The sequence below is a fragment of the Leguminivora glycinivorella genome, chromosome 26, assembly GCF_023078275.1.
Source record: "Leguminivora glycinivorella isolate SPB_JAAS2020 chromosome 26, LegGlyc_1.1, whole genome shotgun sequence".
NCBI lineage: Eukaryota > Metazoa > Arthropoda > Insecta > Lepidoptera > Tortricidae > Leguminivora > Leguminivora glycinivorella.
In genome coordinates, this window is record NC_062996.1 from 11,426,357 (window position 1) to 11,447,205 (window position 20,849).

Below are 20,849 nucleotides of genomic sequence, written 5' to 3' on the forward strand. Positions count from 1 at the left end.
GCGTCACTACGTGCACTTCAGCTCGTTCGTTGTGCGCGTGCCGCGGCCGCTGCAGGACACCATCGCGAGCGCAGACTTCTGGCCGAAAGGTGTGGTTTTTCGGCGGTTCCGGGGCAATTTGCCGAATCCTACACCGGGGCAAACGACGCAACGGAGCCACGCAGTTACGTCATCGCCCAAATCAATTGTTTAGTTTTAAACTTTATTGTTTTTTTTTTTTCATGTTCTTACAAACTGTTTTTTTCTTTTATGTTATCTAAGTTTCGTGACGCATTGGTTTTACTGTAATGTCATGTAAACATGTTTTTACTAATAAATAAATAATAAATAAATATATAATATATAAATACTTATATACATAGAAAACATCCATGACTCAGGAACAAATATCTGTGCTCATCACACAAATAAATGCCCTTACCGGGATTCGAACCCGGGACCGCGGCGTAGCAGGCAGGGTCACTACCGACTGCGCCAGACCGGTCGTAAATTATTTGAAATATTAACAATTTTTTGAATATTCTGATAAGAACATTTATCTTTTTTAGGAAATACATTAAACATTTGCATGGTTATTTTATTTCTTAAAATCTACACTATTATTGGCATAGATAAACTTATTATTTTCGTAAATATTTCACTACTGTCCTCTCTGACGGCTGACGACCAACTGAATGAAGCGCCAACGTGTAAACGCAGTTGGCCATTGGCGCCAAGATCCTTTGATGTGTGGACAAAAAACCGACACCAATCGGTTGGCCGGCAAGCGCAAGCGCCAACTGCCAACTTACGGCCAAGTAGCCCTCTACACGCTTGGCCAAGGGGGTTGGTGGAACCGTTGGCCATATGTGTACAGCGGTCATCACATAGTCGAAGTTAGAGCGAGAGAGAGGTAAGAGTGACAGAGATAGGAGCTGGCCTCACACAGTGGAACTAGAAGAGTGGTGGTCGCGCATAAAACGCGAGCGGCACGCGCGCGGCCCTCGCCTCGACCCTGCTTTTGTGCCACCATAGGGCGTTACACGACCAAGGTTTATAACTTCATACTAATATAAAAAAAAAACCTAGAAGCATATCCTACCGACTGCGCCATATAATGTGTTGAAAAATCCATACTATATTTAAAAGTGGAAAAATGTCTGCCTTGGGTGAGACTTGAACTCACGGCCTCTGGATCGATACTCCAGCGCTCTGCCAACTGAGCCACCAAGACTTCAACCAAGCCAGCGAAATTTTCCACCACTTAGGTCAATGGGACACTCTTACGGTAGATGTCGCTACGGGTCCCATTGACCTAAGTGGTGGAAAATTTCGCTGGCTTGGTTGAAGTCTTGGTGGCTCAGTTGGCAGAGCGCTGGAGTATCGATCCAGAGGCCGTGAGTTCAAGTCCCACCCAAGGCAGACATTTTTCCACTTTTAAATTTATTCTAAGCCTAATGGCATCGATTGCAGACGTTTCTGCTAATCAGAAGTTAAAATCCATACTATATGTTTTAATATTATAAATGGGAAAGTGTGTGTGTCTGTTTGTTTGTCCGTCTTTCACGGCAAAACGGAGCGACGAATTGACGTGATTTTTTTAAGTGGAGATAGTTGAAGGGATGGAGAGTTACATAGGCTACTTTGTCTCTTTCTAACGCCAGCGAAGCTGCGGGCAAAAGTTAGTATGTAATAACCTAACTTTTAAGTGTTTACTGTAAGCTTATATGTGTATTTTTTTTAACAGCCTATATTGTGTCCCACTGCTGGGCAAAGGCCTCCCCTCCCTCGCCACCTCATTTTTGGGCCTACCTCGGCCTCGGGTAATTTGTGGGTGTGGATGCATCCGATAGAATAAAATAAATAAAAAAATTAAAAAAAGCTAGTAAGGTTGTAAAGAGCGAGCAATGCGCAGGGTGTCGCTGGCGCTGCGCGTGCGCGGCGGCGCGGCGCTCGGCGAGCTCACGCTGGAGCTGTTCTCGGAGGCGTGCGCGCGCACCGCCGCCATCTTCATCGCGCTGCTGCCCGCTTACATCGGCTCCACGTTCCACAGGTCGGTTACAAGCTGTCTTCAAGGATGTACTCTGTAAAGCAACTGTAAAGTAAGAACAAGTGCCCAGGGGCCCGTTTCTCGAAAGGTACAAGCCTTGTATTACAAGTGCGTTAACTGTCAAATCGTATGGGTTGTCATGGAAATACACTTGTAATACAAGGCTTGTACCTTTCGAGAAACGGGCCCCAGGACTCACGTTTATAGAGGAATAAGTAAGGAAAGAGTTGTATAACTCCATACAGCAGTAAACAAACAAGTTATTTGTAGTGACATCTAGCTTCAATCACGCGTCAAGCACGCGTGAAGTAGCGTAAATTATTAGTTCCACTACTCGACACTAGGTGTCACTGTCAACAGCGTCGCGTCTGCCAAAAATGTAATATTAAAACAGTTTACAACTTATATTACAAGCAGGAATTGAAAACAGAGTACTGATAATACTATTGTAATATTATAATAATATTAGCTAAAAATTGTTGAACATTACACTTTTTGTTCGTCGCGACATCTATTGACAAGTAGAAGCACTGATAATTTACGCTAGTTAACGCGTGGATGTCGCCAGATGTCACTACAAATAACTTGCATTTACTGATGTATGGAGTTACAACTCTTCCCTTACCTATGCGCGTAACGAAGAAAAATAAAAAGCTTATTTATTTAGCATAAAAAAACCTGTGTGGTGACGGGTTAAGAATTTCACCACCCTCTTTCTTCCCGTGGGTGTCGTAGAAGGCGACTATGGGATATGGGTTAAATTGTGGCGTAGGCGAGAGGCTGGCAACCTGTCACTGCAATGTCACAGTTTCGTTTTCTATCAACCCCTTATTTGCCAAGAGTGGCACTGACTGAAGCTTTAGTAATTTCATGTGTTCTGCCTACCCCTTTATGGGATACAGGGGTGATTGTATGTGAAAATGAAAAAATGAAAAAATGAAAATGAAAAATGATTTATTGGTTACACTTTAACACATTACTAAGAAACAAACAGAAGACTTCTTTTAAGTAAGATATTTACTTGTGCTAGAAGCCTCCGCTCTTCAATACAATTAGAGGGTTACAAACCAATTTATACTTATGTTTAATGTACATAATCTTAATTTTATTTTACTACAATTAACTTAATTAACATGCTTATACATGCGTATAAGGCAGAAAAGTTATACATTTTAAATTTTTATTTTTTTAACTACTTATCTAATTGAAAAATGTGTGTATGTATGTTGTATGTATAAAAAAAAACCATAATTCGTATTTAGATATTCTTAAAAATATTTTGCGACAGTAAATGACTTTTTTAAGTAAATGATCATGAATATGAAAATTGGAGGAGATTCGTAATTCGTTACGTGATTTATGTTATGTAGTTTTAACTTTTAATATTTTAACTATAAGTATAAGTATGTAACTAAAATTGATTCCACTTTTTCGTGACTTTACAGCGTGTTTAACATTTTCTCACGTTCATCATTTACCGTAAAACCTTTTTAAAGTGACAACAACTGCTGTCATTAATTTATAAAAAAAAACGTGATGACGTTAAAATTTAAATGACAGCGTCAATCAAAGCAATCATTTCATATTGATTACCAATCATTCATGAGGTTTTTATACTATTTATTAATTTTATAAATAAACTTTTAACTACATTTATAAATAAATCGAAAACCAAGCGTATTTCACCATACAACAGCAGCGTCGACAAAAAAGCGTCATAACAGTGATTGAGTGAAGTGAAGTGACCTCAAGATGCTGGTGCCCGAAGCGGGGGCCGCAGGTGAGCTGCTGCTGAAGGTCATCGGGCCTGAAGGACAATCGCTGGTCGCCTACTACACTGAGGACACGCTTATTGAAGAGCTGAAGAACAGGTGAGTAACTTACATCACTTACATAGGTAGGGACATTTTCCGAATTTGGGAAACCGCCAAGGAGTGGAATGCCCTGCTTGAGTCTGTGTTTCCACATGAGTACAATCCAGCTAGGTCTCTTTAAAGCAAGAGTAAATATGTATCTCATAGGTAAGCGTGCTCCACCGTAGACCACATCATCACTTACCATCAGGTGTGATCGTGGTCAAACGTCTACCTATTTATACTAAAAAAAAAAAACCATAATTGGGGGGGTCCCAAATTCTGAAAATGCCCATAGTCGTGGCTTGGATCTATGAAGTCCGCTTTAAGTTATATTATTACACTGACTGGAAATTTCGACCCCCTCCTTCGAAACGTAAACCTCTGAAAAGAAAGTATGAAAAAAAAGAAATGTTCGGATCCTACCGACTGCGCCATACAGTTTATTGCGTTTTGATTAAACAAATGTTTGTATAATTAATATTTCAAAAGTCTTACAACATTTTATTTATTGATTTAAACTTTATTGCACAAATTTACAAAAAAAGAGTACAATGGCGGACTTAACGCCCTGAGGCATTCTCTCATCGGACGCATTCTCTCGTCAACCATTGGACTAAACAGAAACAGCTAGTTTGGTGCAAGATTTTAAAATTACAGGTCAAGATTGCAATTGCAATATACATACATATTATCTTTATTCTGTCAGCAAGTATTTGTTGTCTTGTAAAAAGGTGTCTCTGAGTGAGACGTTTTCATTTTATTTTTCTTTGTGTGACAGTAAATGATTCTTATTCTTCTTCTTCTTAAGCCTCCGCCACACATAAAGCGTTTTGATAGCGTAGCGCCAGCGGAGCGCAATAATAGCGCTGCGCCACATTCCGCTCGAAATCTGCACTCGTTAGTTCCCGCCGGCGTCCGCTGGGCGCAACGCCAGCGTCCGTCCGGCACACCGCTATCATTACGCTCCGCTAACGCTCCACCTACGCTCTCAAAACGCGCATGTGTGGCTGAGCTTTTATTCTCCTTGCTAAAAACGTTGTCACTGTGGCTGGCAGGGCCATCGAGCACTTCTACCGCGGCGAGGCGGGCGCGGCGCGCTACAAGCTGGTGCGCGTGTGCGACTCCTCCACGCTGCACGACTTCCTCACGCTCGCGCAGCAGCAGCTGCAGCCGCAGGTCAGCTATATAGTAAAACTGTGTCAGACTGTTGAGGAGATCCACTCTACTTAAGTACTACACTACCCACTAATCATCACTCATCTTTCCATCCATCATACATTGTTCTTTATATGTACATATATTGTATGGCGTGTTATCGGAATCGCCAAGTCCGAACCGTAAGTGCGTGTTCACATTATCCAATCCGATATCGGATGTAGGACCGATATCCCATACATTTAAGCCGCCATCTTTGATTTTTGCCTTTGAAATCCTTCCGACATCCGATATCGGATCGGATAATATGAAAACGCACTAAGGTTGAAGACCGTACGGTTGCCTCGTTATTGTACTTGTAGCAACACCTAGGGACCCATTTCTCGAAGCTACAAGTTACAATTTACAATTGGTTGTCACTGTCTGTCTAATATGACTAAGTATATAAGACCGTTAAGTGTCTGTTTTACTAGAACTTGAAATAAACAATGACGTTGCTCTGAAATTAGAGATTTTATTTTAAGTATCACACAATAAACAATAATTACACTTTAAACTAAAACACATAGGTACTTTCTCACCTGAAATTAGAGAAACGACATTTTAAGTCTATTTCTTACAATTCCTTTTTATATTATTTATTATCTTATTTATTGTTGTACAATTTGCATTTCCATGACATACGTGACATAACGAGTTATATTCTATCACCTAGCAACCGTTCTATTTTAACGACTGCGCAGAACGCTGTTATGAATAGCGCCATCTATGCTATTCTATATGCAACCTGTCACTGCTCACCGGCCTTCAGCACTGAGCAATAGATTAAAGAAATATATTTTCTTTACATCTCCCTCCATCGAAAAGAAAATTTAACAAAAATTTTCTCATATACGTAAGTATACTAACTATGTACATATAAGAATACTAATATCATATTAGTCCTCATTTAGTTCAGGTGAAGGTATAAGTTTACTGATATGAAAGAGATTTGATTCTGACTTTTTATGGCCAGTATTAATTCTATATATTGAATTTGATATCTTCTCAACTATTTTGTACGGTCCTATCTTCAACTCATCCAATTTTTTTCTATTAAGTTTATTGCCATTTTCGACATAGACCATATCACCCTTATTTAAGTTTAATTGTGATCGGTTTTTATCATAGATTTGTTTGTTATAATTATGTGATTTCATTGAGTTTTCAAACGCTCTTTTTCTATCAGTTTTCCACTCTACTTCTACTTTATTTTTTTTTAGTTCTTTTGGCAGAAAAGAAACATCAGTACCATCTAAGAGATACTTGGGTGTAAATCCTGTAACTGTATGTTCTGTACTATTATATTTTTCAACACACTCATGAGCTATAGTGGTCCATGCTAGTTTTTTACTTTTATTTTCATTTATTCGACATCTAATTTTGTTTACAAGTGTTTGATTCAATCTTTCATTAAGGCCGTTAGAAAACGCAGCATTTACAGCAGTAAAGATGATTTTAATAGATTTTTCATTTAGAAATGTTTTGAACTCTTTTGAGTTAATACCTGGATATTGATCAGTTAAAAGAATTTCTATTTTATCAGAATCGACCACTTTATTTATTAACTTAATGAAATCATTAGCACTTTGCGTTTTAGAAGTAATAATATAAGCATATCTTGTAAAGTGGTCCACTAGGAGATGAAGATATCTTTTTGTCGATCGTGAGCCTCCAAAACCCCCAATTGTGTCTATTGAGACTATTTGGAATGGTTTTGTGGCGGGACCTAAATGAGACATCAGGCCATATTTTTCTTGTCGTCTTGTTTTATTTTTTAAACATATTTCACAATTTTTGCAATGTGTTTTTATATTTGTAGTTAAATTTCTTGCTGTATATAATTTACTTATTTTATTTTGCATTTGTTTTACACCTGGATGACACATGTTTTCGTGTATGTATTCAATGAGATTTTTACTAAAGTCCTCAGTTAAAATTATTTTATCACGCTTATTGTATTTTTTATAATAAATATTCTGTTTTGATACCAATTTACTTTTATTTTTTTGTACGTCCTCATTATTTTCCTGATCTGTAACAATATCATTCAATGTTATCATGTTAACTATTTTTAATTGATCTCTAGTATCGTCACCTGCCTCCAATACTGGGTTTCTACTTAGACAATCCGCCTCTACATTATATTTCCCTGGAGCGTACTTTATATTGAAATCGTATTGTGACAAGTAGTATGTCAATTCCCCTAATTCATCATCTGTTCTAGACTTAATATTTAAATTTTCCAAAGGTTTATGATCTGAAAATACTGTAAAAGATCTACCTAAAAGCCAATATTGCCAATATTTTATGGCTTCTTTAACAGCCAAACATTCTAGGTAAACAGCTTTTTTTTTTTTGTAATTGATTTAATTTTTTTGAAAAGTATGCTACTGGTTTTTCTTTTCCGTTTGGTTGTGTTTGTTTTAGTACAGCCCCGACACCTTGTAAAGACGCGTCAGTGTAAATGTTTATGGGCAAATTTTGATCAAATATTTCTAAGATTGGCTGAGAGCACAATAAGTCTTTTATTTTTTGAAATGATTTTTGACAATCCTCTGACCAAATAAATTTCTGATCTTTTCTAAGTAAGTTATGAAGAGGTTCTAGAATTATGGAACTATTTGGTACATATTCATGATAGAAGTTAATTTTCCCCAAAAATTGTCGTATATTTTTTTGAGTTGTTGGTGTTGGGAATTTTTTTATTGAAATTAAATTATCTCTTATCGGGCGTACCGTATTATTATTAATTATATGGCCAAGGTATTTTACCGAGTCGGAAGCAAAATTGCATTTAGTGAACTTTAATCTAAAACCCTCCTTTTTTATGGCTTCTAATAATTTTGTTAAGTGATCAATGTGTTCTGAGAAAGTTTTAGAGAATATTAGAATATCGTCGATGTAGTTAACAGCAAAATCAGTAAGCTTATACTTGCGTAAAATATTACTCAGTATTCTTTGAAAAATAGCCGATGACGTCTTCAGACCAAATGGTAAGCATGTCCATTGATAGTGACCATCCTGCGTGACGAATCCCGTCTTTTTTCTATCTTCAACTCTTAATGGAATCGACCAAAAAGCTGAATTAACATCCAATGTGGTGAAATACTCGGAATTTCTCGTCTTAACTACCAAGTCATCGATCAACGGGAATGGTTGAGCTTGTGGTACCACTATTTTATTCAGGTCTCTAAAATCTATGCACAATCTGGATTTCCTGTTGTCCTCTTTTTTAAAAGCTAATGTTACTGGTGCCGCAAATGGACTATACGACTCTTCTATAAGTTTGTTATCAAGTAGCTTTGCTATCTGATCCTCGATTTCCTTTTTGTCTTCGAATGAACATCGATGTGGCCTTTTACTACAGTATTTGTCCACAAGTAGATCAATGCGTGCTTCATATTCTCTCACTGTACCAATGTCATATTTGTCTTTCGCAAAAACTGCCTTGTAAGTGTCTATCAATTTGTATATTTCAGATTTTTGATGAGTATTTAAGTTACCCATACTTATTTGGAAATCATCCTCTTTTATATGCTCATTAAAATTTATTAAGCAGTTTTTCATCTCATATTTAACTTCATCCGAAGCATTATTTTTATCAGTTTTTACATTTTCTTCTGTAGTTTTATCATTTTCTTCTGTAGGTTTAACATTTTCTTCTGTAGTTTTAACATTTACTTCTGTAATATCTTTCCTTTTTTGGGAAATTTTCAAGTTTTCATCTTGAGTCAGTCCGAATTGTTTTATAGTGTCAAGTCCTAATAGAAAGTCGTGTTTAAATTCTTCTCCATCAATTATATAAACGTCCGCTTTCTTTTCAGTGTCAAAACACTGTATATCTATAGTTGTCAAACCCTTAGCTTTTTTAACACCATTAATTGTAGTTAGATTATCATTCCTAGAATTTTCTTCTCCTTTTACTCTTACTAATTTCGAATGTATCAAAGAAACATTCGAGCCGGTATCATATACTCCCTGAGTTTCTAACTTTTTATTTAATAGCAGGTCGACTTTAATTAATGGTGTTGTTATTCGTTTTTTTTGTCATTATTGAGTTCAACATCAATCATTGCATTATTTACAGCTTTATTGTAATAGCTCTTCGTCTTATTTTTATTATCTTCTGTCTGTTTGAACCAACATTTGTCTTCCGGATGGAACCGTGTGCCTTTATTTAAATTCTCACAAGTCTTACACGGCAATATCTTATCCGATTTTTCTTTAGTTTCGTTGGTGTTCCATTTTTTTATGAAACTCTTCTTATTTGCTGTATGTTCGTACCTACCGATTTCATTGTATAAATTTGAAGTTGATTTTATCTCTTCTTTGTCTATTTTATCAATAATGTAGTCGGGTAGTCCAATCACAATAAGATTTATCATAGTTGGAGTATCTATACATACATACATACATACATACAATCACGCCTGTATCCCATGAAGGGGTAGGCAGAGCACCTGAAACTGCTCGTTTCAGTGCCACTCTTGGCAAATAAGGGGTTGACAGAAGACGAAACTGTGACATTGAAGTGACAGGTTGCCAGCCTCTCGCCTACGCCACAATTTAACCCATATCCCACAGTCGACTTCTACGACACCCACGGGAAGAAAGGGGGTGGTGAAATTCTTAACCCGTCACCACACGGGAGTATCTATATTTTTGTTAACCTCCAATAACAGTCTTTCTTTTCTGGTAGCATATTCCAATAATGATCCTGTTTTATATCTAAATGTAAAAGCATACTTGACTTGAGACCAGCCCTTTTTCCCGTATGTTTCACAAAAGTTGGCCTTCCATTCTGTCCATTCTGAGTTTACAGTTAGCTTAATTAACATACTGCTATACCAGTCAAGGCACTGTTTTTCCAAGAGATGTTTTAAAATTCCTATTTTGTCTTGATCCTCTTTTATGTCAAATCTGTCACATTCACCCTCAAATTCATCAAGCCATTGGTTAGCACTTGATGTTTTGTTCGAAAATTTTTCTATCAAAAACTTTTCAGCTGTTTTTCCAATATTCTTTTTTTCCGGGTTAGTGTCTCTATTGTTATTTTCAAATGAATTTGATTTTTCTGTAATTTCGTTCAAATATTGGTCCCCGAATTGTACATTTTCACCTTCATCTAAGTATGTTTTCTTTAGATCCTCAGTTAACGGAATCCATATAGATCGTGTTTGGTGCCTTTTTTTTAGTGAAGCTCTTATTTTAGTGAATACGTCTGACGAAAATATAGCTGTGTGTTTGCTTGCAGGCTTGAATTCATCTGGAATTTCAAAGGTGCATCCATCCGGCGTTTCAATTGACATGATGCAGATCACATTTGTTTTTCCGTCCGACGCTCCCAAAACCGCAAATTTAAATCGAAGTTTCTCCATTATTCTTGATTTTAACGAAAAATGTCGTTTTATAAGACCGTTAAGTGTCTGTTTTACTAGAACTTGAAATAAACAATGACGTTGCTCTGAAATTAGAGATTTTATTTTAAGTATCACACAATAAACAATAATTACACTTTAAACTAAAACACATAGGTACTTTCTCACCTGAAATTAGAGAAACGACATTTTAAGTCTATTTCTTACAATTCCTTTTTATATTATTTATTGTTGTACAATTTGCATTTCCATGACATACGTGACATAACGAGTTATATTCTATCACCTAGCAACCGTTCTATTTTAACGACTGCGCAGAACGCTGTTATGAATAGCGCCATCTATGCTATTCTATATGCAACCTGTCACTGCTCACCGGCCTTCAGCACTGAGCAATAGATTAAAGAAATATATTTTCTTTACAAGTATAGTAACTTTCAGTTTTGAGAAATGGGCCCCAGGAGTAAAATGTAGGGTAGCGGTACTAGCTAAACTAATGACTTAATTTGACACTGATGAATAGGTAACTGTTATAATAACCCCATTCAGTTCACGTTCTTTTGTCTCTTAGATACCGTTTTAATTTCAGGTTCAGTCTTCTAGTATGTGTTAGAGACGTCTCGCATACTAACTGAGCCGCTGCTCAAGTCTTATTTTCTTTACCAGGAGGAGTTGCTCCTGGTGGAGCTGCGTGTCCCGATGGCCGGCGCACTAGATCTTGGCGCCGTGCGCGCGCCCGCGCCGGCCGCCGTCGCAGCCGCCACCGCTGCGCTGCCGCCGCCGCGCCATCAACCACGGCAGCCTAATCTACAAGCCTTACTGTCTACTAATGAGTTGTCTCATGAGCTGCGCAAGGTAAGGCCACCCTTGTCACTTTTATCTGACCTTCAGTTTAGCTGAAGTAGGAATGACCACGTAGGCTCCGCGGACGGGAGCTTCGTAATCTACAAGCCAAAAAACTTACGTGTTCTCCTCCTAAAACCTTTTTAACATACAAAATCACCATCGGTTAGTACAAGCAACTGGGGCCCATTTCTCAAAACTGAAAGTTATAAGTTACAAGCGGAATTAAGTCTATTTCCAACTTGTCATATTAGACATTGACAACCGCTTGTAAATTTTAACTTGTAGCTTCGAGAAATGGGCCCCTGTGGCCCATTTTACAAAAATGAAAGTTACAAGTTACAAGCGGAACTCTCTTTCCAACTTGTCACATTAGACAGTGACTTCCGCATATTTTTAAAATATCTACAATATTTTTTTCCGTTTTATCTTAACTATAAAGCGATATCGACGGAGCCTTTTGGGCTGTAAATACACTAAACTCAAAATACACTACAACTAGGGAACAAATCAAATTATTTTATTGAATATTTTTCGATTTGTTCTTTTTTCAAGTAGTCACACTACTATATATAAATTAGCCTAGCACGCGCGGGCGGGTGGTCTAGTGGTGAGGACGTTAGCCGCGTAAGCTGAAGACCCGGGTTCGATTCCCGGCTCGGCCACCAGTGGGCCCTGTCGTTTTTTCTTTCGTGTATGATATCTATTTAAATTCAAAATACACTATTAGTCAATATGCTACAATTTCAAAACGACCTTTGTTCATAACACACGAGACCCTAAGTAATTACTATATTCCCAAAAGGAACTTGTCCTCGAGATGCACCATTCTCATTGCGTACTATTTCCAAAATACTATAATCCCAAAATACCCTAAATTATCTCTACTCGGAAGTGCCAAAATACTCTATTGTCATAAGGCATTATTCCCAAAATACTCTAATCCCAATACACCCTAGTCCCAAAATACCCTAATTTGTTTTTAATGCCAATTTCTGTTTTTACGTTATTAAGTGTTCTTTCAACTCCTTAATTGCCAAGAGTGGCACTGAAATTCATAGTTTCATTTGCTCTGTCTACACGATTTGTGAGTTTATGTACGTTAACTTATTATACAGGATGTATTTTGATAGCGGGTCTCTATGTTTTTTCCAAAATCTGTAAATGCCATTTTTCATCAATTTGAAATCGATGGATGGTCCCCTTAGACCATTTTCACGTAGGACTACGGCATCTCATAGCTGCCCTTACTGCCATTTACAGATTTTGGATAAAACATACAGACCCGCTATCAAAATACACCCTGTATAATAAGTTAACGTACATAAACTCACAAATCGTGTAGACAGAGCAAATGAAACTATGAATTTCAGTGCCACTCTTGGCAATTAAGGAGTTGAAAGAAAACTTAATAACGTAAAAACAGAAATTGGCATTAAAACAAATTAGGGTATTTTGGGACTAGGGTGTATTGGAATTAGAGTATTTTGGGAATAATGCCTCTAAAATACTTTAATTTCTTAAGCTACGGCCGGTGCAAATGATTAGGAATAGGAAATGATGATTATCAATTCCTAAGTAAGGAGTTGAAATTAAACGAAATTGTGATGGTGACCGGTTGCCAGCCCACCGCCCGCACCACAATGGAACCCAATAATAACTTAAGTAAGTAGTGGCATTGCTAAAATAGTTATTTGTTATACAAGGGGGCAAAGTTGTATTTTAACGCCGAGTGTGGAATTGGAAAACGAGCAAGTGAAAGGATTCTATAGTTGAACCACGAGCGAAGCGAGTGGTTCGACAATAGAATCCTAAACTTGCGATTTTTTTAACAGACGAGAAGTAAAATACATTTGCACCCGAGTGTAACACAAAACTTTTCCCCTCACTACAGCGAGGAAACTACAACGCAAAAAAATGCGTTTATCACTGCTTCCAGTAGTTCCACAGGTGGTAAATCATCTTTATTACTAGATTCACCTACTTTTATCAATTTTAAAGCAGTTAATTTGATTATATTCAAGGTCAAATTACTTTACCCACTAGTGGATAAAATGCGTTTTTACCCGCTGGTATTAAAGGACAAAACACGTGTTTCCGAGCTAGTGAGGGGAAATAAATCATATTTCAATCCAATAACGCCAGGTGACCCCCCCCCCCTTCCCTGCCCTTTCGCTTAACGTACAAACCAGAAATTGGCATTAAAAAAATTAGTGTATTTTGGGACTAGGGTGTAGTGGGATTAGAGTATTTTGGGAATAATGCCTTATGATAATAGAGTATTTTGGCACTTCCGAGTAGAGATAATTTAGGGTATTTTGGGATTATAGTATTTTGGAAATAGTACGCAATGAGAATGGTGCATCTCGAGGACAGGTTCCTTTTGGGAATATAGTAATTAGGGTCTCGTGTGTTATGAGCAAAGGTCGTTTTGAAATTGTAGCATATTGACTAATAGTGTATTTTGAGTTTAGTGTATTTACAGCCCAAAAGGACGGAGCCCCAGGGTTCCTATTCTGTGCAATTTAGCCTTCGGCAATTTTTGAAGACATGGGTACCTAACGAACCTAACCTACTACTACTTAGTTGCAAACTTGCAACTATGCTTCCTTTTCCTTCTAGATCCTGATAAGCCTGGTGGAAGCGGGTGCCAGGCTGGCGGCGGCCGGGCCGCACTACGAGCGGGCGCTGGAGCAACTGCGAGCGGCCCTGCTGCCGCCGCGCCCCGCCTCCAGGCCCGTCGTCGAGGTAAGGGACAGGATACGACTTGTAGACAGTTTCGACAAGCCTAATATTGGAGACGGAGAAACTCTATAATAGAGCGCTATGCAGTAGCCATTACACGCGAAAGCTTAAGGCGCCATCTATGTGTGGTGGAGTGTAAGCGCGTTCGTAGGCGGTCGCATTTTAATGTATGGGATGGTATGATCTTGTTATATTTCAGTGCCAAGACCAAACTGTCGCGTAGTTAACTTCCGACCTTTTGCTCTTAGAACTTATCGAACTAACCTCGGATCGCATGGCACTATACCCAGAATATGTAGGGAATATAACAAATCTTAGAACAAATTAAATTATTCTCATTTGAAAATATTTTAATTTGTATTTTTAAGTAGTAACACTACTATTATACTATAAACATTAAATAAATGTCATATACAAAGAAAAAGTGACCAAGGCCTCCAAGTGTTCCGAGCTGGAATCGAACCAGCGTACTCCGTTAACCGGACGGATGCCTGTAAAACCACTCGGCCATCGGATCACGAAAGCAAGGGTCGAAATTTCCAAGTATATGACACAATTACCGAAAGCTTAGCGCCCCCCGCCATCTCTGAGGTAGAACCGAAACTAGTTCGACCTCCTAACTGAATCAACACATATATGTGATTACGAGCTAGCGAAAACTTACTTTTTCTTTGTATATGACATTTATTTAATGTTTATAGGAATATAACAAGTTGTATAAAGCCACCGAAGTAGATATATTGTCAGTAAACCAAATTATTTTTAAGAGATTCTTGTATAAAAACGCTAGCTACATATAAGCTAAGTAATATAAGCTCAAGAATATGCATGTTTATATTATCCAATAGTTTTGTTAGGTCTTAGATGTATAGTATATTGAAGTATTGTCGCATGTTGTGTTCGCCTGTAATTGGATAGACACTTATTCATGGATTTTTTTAGCTCTAATCTGTATTTGTTGTAGTGTTGTATCTGTTGGTGAACCTTAAATGAATAAAATAAAAAAATAAAAAAAATTAATTTATGGTGTAGGTGATCACGCCAGAGGAGATCGCACGACGCATCGCCGAGCAGCAGGAGCAGCCGCACGCGCCGCCTCCCGTCGCCGGCAGCGACGCCTACCGCCGCGCTGAACATCTGCAAAGGTCTGTCTAATCGAACTTCTACCGGTTTTGTACTTACATTCCAAGTCATCCGGAAAGTTACAGGTTACACTGGATGAGAGTAGATCAGGATCGGGAGAAGTGGTGTACTAGATGAGAGGCCGATGTCACAGTATAATAAAGAGTACTATCGTCCAGTATGGCCACTCCCGCTCTCCGTTGAAAGTGCCGCCCACCCCCTTTCGGTTACCGCACAGTTACCGCCTGTCAAAAACGCGAACAGTCGACCTGTCATATTTCACTCATACAACATGGTACGCGTTTACTTACACGAGTTTCAGACTGTGTGCTAGGAACGCGGCTCTTTCATATATTTGATCGGCAGTGTCCGAGGTATGCCGAAGCTCAGCAGTGGACGATAAAGGGCTGATGTAATGATGATTATGTGATCATTAGGCAAGTCGGGAAAGAGCCTAGTATCTACTTTCATAAGTCGACTAATCTTAAACACCAAAAAAAGGCCTATTTTTTCCTCCCTGCTACCAGCTTTCCCTTTTCTCAGCCACTCAGATTTAACTTGCGTTAAAGTGTCAACAGCAGCTGCAGTGGTAGTTTTATTTGGTGGGTATGTACTTAATACTATCGTAGTAGTTGTATCTGTTAGGTTTCTGGAGGAGTTCCGCGCGTGGCGGCTGTCCTGCGCGCCCCCTCCCGGCGCGGAAGCGCTGGCGTCGCTGCGCGAGCTGGGCTGGGAGGGCGAGCCGGCCGAGCGCGCGCTCCGCGCCACCGGCGGCGCCCCGCCCGCCGCCGCCGCCTGGCTCACGGGGGAGCGCGGAGCCAGCGTGTGCGAGCTGGTGGATGGCCTGCCAGATGGCGCTGTGCTACAAGCGCTGTTGAAGCAACCCCAGGTAACATCAATACAATACAATACAATACAATACTTTATTTATAACATCGAGTTACAGGTCAAAATACATTCAAGTACATGTTCTAATAAAAATACAATACATTAAGTACGTACTTAAACTAAATGTAAGTAAGTAACTCATTGGATAGGAAGCTCGTAAAATTCGTCCAATGAGTAAAACGTTTGGTCAAGGAGCCATCTACGTAGTTTTCTCTTAAAAGCCACAATGGAAACTGCATCCTGTTTTACTGTGTCCGGCAGTCTGTTGTATACGGACGGGCCCATCACATACACTGACCTCTCAGACTTGCGTAGGTCGTGTTTAGGTGTGACGAGCAGATGGGCGAGCTTGTCGCTGCGCATGGCGCGGTGCGGGTTCACGCCTCGCTGCCGGAACACATCTAAATTTTTGTGTGTGAAGAGAGCTACCTGGTATATAAGTTCGCAGGGGAGAGGCATAATATTTAGTTCCTTAAATAGCTCTCTACATGTTGCGTCATCGGGTGCGCCGACAATGGCCCGTATCGCTTTCTTCTGCATTCTGAACACTCGCACGGCATCTGCAGCGCGTGCCCACAGCTCGACACCGTAGGTGAGGAGGCTGGACGGTCGCGAAATAGCACGATATTACTACGCTGCGTGATGCCGTGCTAGCCAGGCGACGGAGTGCGAAGCATGCTCGACCTAACTTGGAGCACAGCTCGTCGATATGGTGACCCCACGTGAGGGCACTATCGATATGGAAGCCCAGCAGCTTCGTCGTCTGGACCATCTGCAGGGCGGTATGATCGTCAGTGGTGACTCGGAGGGGTGGTGGTGACGCGCCGTTTAGCTGAAATACTATAAACAAAGTCTTTTCTCTGTTCAGGGCTAAGCCATTCAGTCGGAACCACCACTCGAGCCTTTGAACTGTATGGTTTAGTTTCTGCTCCAGTTCGTAAGACGTTGGCGCCGTGACCACAGCAGCCACATCGTCAGCGTACATATATATCTCAGCTCCGCTTATCGTATTGGGGAGATCGTTGAGCAACAAACTGAATAGGGTGTTTGATAAACATGAGCCCTGTGGAACGCCCGGTATATAATCAGACAGTACTATAGTCTTCGGCGGCACAGAGTTTTGTTAATTCGCGACATCTGGTGTTAAATATTAGCACTGATACTACTGATAGTTCTGCCATTTGCCGCTAGATGTCGACTACGAACCCGTGTTGGGATCATTATAATGTTGCGCACGCTCGCGGGTCCCGCCAATATGTAAAATCATTAGCGCTGATCATACAATTTCTTATTCGACGGGCGTCCGTTCGGAGTAATCAGCGTCATCTAGCGGAGGCCCTGACATAGAGATCATGTCTTGGGACAAACATGAAGTATTGTTTCAGATCCAACGCGGGCTGCTGAACACGCGCATGCTCGTGGCCTTCATCGGCATGGTGGGCCCGGCGAACAGTGCTGCCCTCTGGCTGTCCTCGCCGCGTGGCTCGCCGCTGTTATCACAGATCTCCCGCACGTACCACTCGGAGAAGTACTGCCTCGCCGTCAACCAGTTCAGCGAGGAGCACAACACCAACACGCGGCCCTCTACGTCTAGACAACGATAATGTAGTTTCGCTACTTGCCAACAGAGGGCGCTTTAAGTAGATAATTTTGTACTATTGAGATTACCCTCTACTACATACTAATTTATTCCGTATACATGCGGAAACTGGGACTTAATAAATTGTTTAATGGTTATGTCTTTTGATTCTTAGTTCACTGCGAATAACCTCTTATTGATCTAATATAAATATTCATTAGTGATCGTCATCTCCGGGTTATTGTAGGTAGACGTTTCATTTACAGTAGACTTCCTACAGTTGCTATATTGATTTAAACTGGGACTTTTTAAATTGGGACTTAATCGCGTATGACGGGACAACGCCTTCCCTGGAACGTTTTACTCAAAGGGAACGTTGGAGGTCAGTTTAATATGTAGTCATACTCGATTAAGTCCCGATTTAAAAAATTAAGAATTCCTCATTTAATTTTATCGAATCTCTTCCAATTATGGCTTTAGTATTATTAAAGTATCAATAGGGTGTTAAGATCTCAACCGCAGTTCCTCCGACATGCCTGGTCTCATACCAGTTTGCCCCAAAATATGTCATAACGAAACCCGAAGCCCAAGAAGCAGGAGGTCACTGGCTTACCCTTAGTGTTACAACTGTGTTGGTGGCATGTGCCGTAAAGGGTTAAGCACATCCCGTGTGATGCAGGAAGGTGCCCGGGCTGTACTGGACGGGCGGCGCCGTGTGCCGCGCCTGCGCCTTCCCGCCTGAGAACTTCCACTTCCCGCACAGTGCGCCAGGTAAGAGTTAGCTAGGTTGATGTAGTCAAACTTTTGTGAAATTCTAAAGTTTCTTGAGTGTTGACACTTGCACAGTCTCGACTATGAAAATCGCTGCCAACTTGCTTGGATTCTCACCATAAATATGTGCTTACTGAACGTCGCGCGTCCAAGAATGTAGACGATCGCCCGTGACAGCGTTCTTCAAACCTTCACGATGTGATGACCCCTTATTTTTGCCGAAAGAGATGGCATCTCAATTTATGTAATGAGGAGGCACACTCAAAGTTTATGACAGATGGTGCCACCTTATTAATCCATTGCACAGATAAAGAATTTCATACGTGAGATCGAGAAGATGATTTTTTTTTACTCTTTCACACTGGATGCTGTTACGCAATAATGTGTTATCCCACATGCATATTCGCAATAAGATGTCAACTCGAAAATTTGACGATTAAAGTTGACAACACATTATTGCGTACCAGCATCCTGACAATGACATGCATTTGCAGAGGCGCCGCCTGGCGGGATAAAATGTCAGTGTGCCTCCTCGTTAACAACCTTTACTGAAGGACTCCTTGTTACAGTGGGTTTTGTTATTTTCTGCCAGGACTGCTGACAATGCAGGTGTCCCCGGATGACGAGGTGTGCGGCATCTTCAGCATCATCTTCAAGCCGCTGCATCAATTCGACTTGCGCAGCGTCGTGTTCGGTCGGGTACGACTGTTAATGCTGTTACTGCCCGACAGGTAGCGGTAGTAGGAAGACTTCTCCTACCAGTGCCGATACTCGCCGACAGATGGCAGTAGCAGTTGTCAGGTTTGCTGCCGATGCAGGAGCTTGAACGACAAGGTGTGTGGCGTCATCAGCACACCACACCACGTTCAAGCCGATACAGCAGTTTGATCTGCGCAGCATCGTGTTCGATCGGGTACGACTCTCCACTAACTAACACTTTTAACTGATAATGTTTAGGTTAAGATAGTTAAATTAAGGAAACTGTAAGTCTACAATATTAGTAATTTACACTGTAATAATTGTCATAATATGAGACTGTTTGTTTCTTAAGAAATAAAATAAATAAAATAAATAAACTGTAGTACTGCTAGTAAACGACAGATGGCAGTAGTAGTCGTAATAATTACTCATAATGCAGGTGTCCACAGACGCTGAGGTTTTCGCCATTCCTCCTCCTTGAAGGTGTCCTTATAGCTTAGCATCACCTTTAAGCCGCTGCACTAATTCTACCCGCGTAACATCTCTTCGGTCAGCTATGACTCTTAGTGATGCCACTTACCGACAGATGGCGTAGTAGTTTTGTGGTTTGGTGACGATGCAGGATTCACCCGATGAGTGACAGAAAATATGCCAGAAATGTATTGTTTGAGAAAGAAAAAGATTTTTGCGCTAATACCTAGGTTTCACTTGATCGGGCATGATACTACTTACTGGTGCTACTACTCACCGACAGATGGCGGTAGTAGATTTGTTATGCTAGTAATAATATTAGCTTGTTTGCAGGTGGTCCTCCCGTCCCGCACGTTCGAAGCCATGCGCTCACTTGGCGCCGCGCTCAGCTCACAGCCCGTCGTCGAGATAAGCGCCGCCACGCTGTTGCCAAGACGACGACCGAATAAATAATTTACACCATTACATTAACAATCACAAATCACTGATTGTTAATGTAATGTCCCTATGAAAAATTATTAAAATGAATAAGCGAACACGATCTAATATATTGATTTAAACTAACGCGATTTTCACTCATATTATTAAATTAAAACGGGACTATCGTATAAGTGTAAACATGAGAAAACTTCCGGTCCCATACCATCGGATGTCGTAAGTGTTGTATGTAGCCAGAGTGGCAACCCTAGCGTAAAAGTGACTAATGATGTGCTAATGACAATCAAGTGCGGGTAGTTCGAAAAATTCGTACAGCTAGAAGATGTTGATACAACTCCCAGCCAGTCTACCCGTGACCACGGATGTAATGTCGTGTCCGAAACGTTGGGTTAAATATAAACGTAAGTTTTACGCGATTAAGTCCCGTTTTAATTTAATTAATAATATGAACATGACCTAAGTTTTATTATTAGTCAGAAAGGGTTCAGTTCAGATGCCGCGCCCGACAGTTCCAAAGGCGCAGATTGTTGATAAATTGATCATGGTTCAGTATATAAAAACAATCACGACAAAGAGCATTGAATCACTATGTGATCGCGAGTAGAAAGAAATGTTTCAAGCTCGGAGGTTTCAAGTTTCAACTTCAACACTCCATAGAATATTGCACCGCAAAACTTACGTTCTAAAACCAGGATATGCCTTTTGTTTTTATAATTTTACAATCTGGTTCTGCAACAACTGTCTGTGTCAATTTTTAACAAAATCATTATATTTAAAATCTTATAAAAATAGTAAACAGAGATTGCAGGTTACTCAGAAAGTATCTACGGATA

At 40.0% G+C, this 20,849-nt stretch overlaps 1 protein-coding gene and 2 non-coding genes across 3 annotated transcripts; 2 read left to right on the forward strand and 1 right to left on the reverse strand.

Moving 5' to 3' along the window:
• Positions 1 to 1,140: 1,140 nt before the first annotated feature.
• On the reverse strand, positions 1,141 to 1,213 carry Trnad-auc. Its single transcript has one exon. It is a non-coding gene; the product is annotated as a tRNA-Asp (tRNA).
• Positions 1,214 to 1,900: 687 nt separating this feature from the next.
• On the forward strand, positions 1,901 to 20,127 carry LOC125240146. The gene is made up of 12 exons (XM_048147993.1): positions 1,901 to 2,032; positions 3,726 to 3,900; positions 4,941 to 5,061; positions 11,127 to 11,315; positions 13,926 to 14,051; positions 15,081 to 15,193; positions 15,816 to 16,059; positions 17,444 to 17,652; positions 18,317 to 18,408; positions 19,001 to 19,107; positions 19,912 to 20,040; positions 20,075 to 20,127. Exons 2-11 carry the CDS (start codon positions 3,782 to 3,784, stop codon positions 20,029 to 20,031), a joined length of 1,440 nt encoding a protein of 479 aa, XP_048003950.1. The 5' UTR covers positions 1,901 to 2,032; positions 3,726 to 3,781; the 3' UTR covers positions 20,032 to 20,040; positions 20,075 to 20,127.
• Positions 11,897 to 11,968, forward strand: Trnat-cgu. Its single transcript has one exon. It is a non-coding gene; the product is annotated as a tRNA-Thr (tRNA).
• Positions 20,128 to 20,849: the final 722 nt, after the last annotated feature.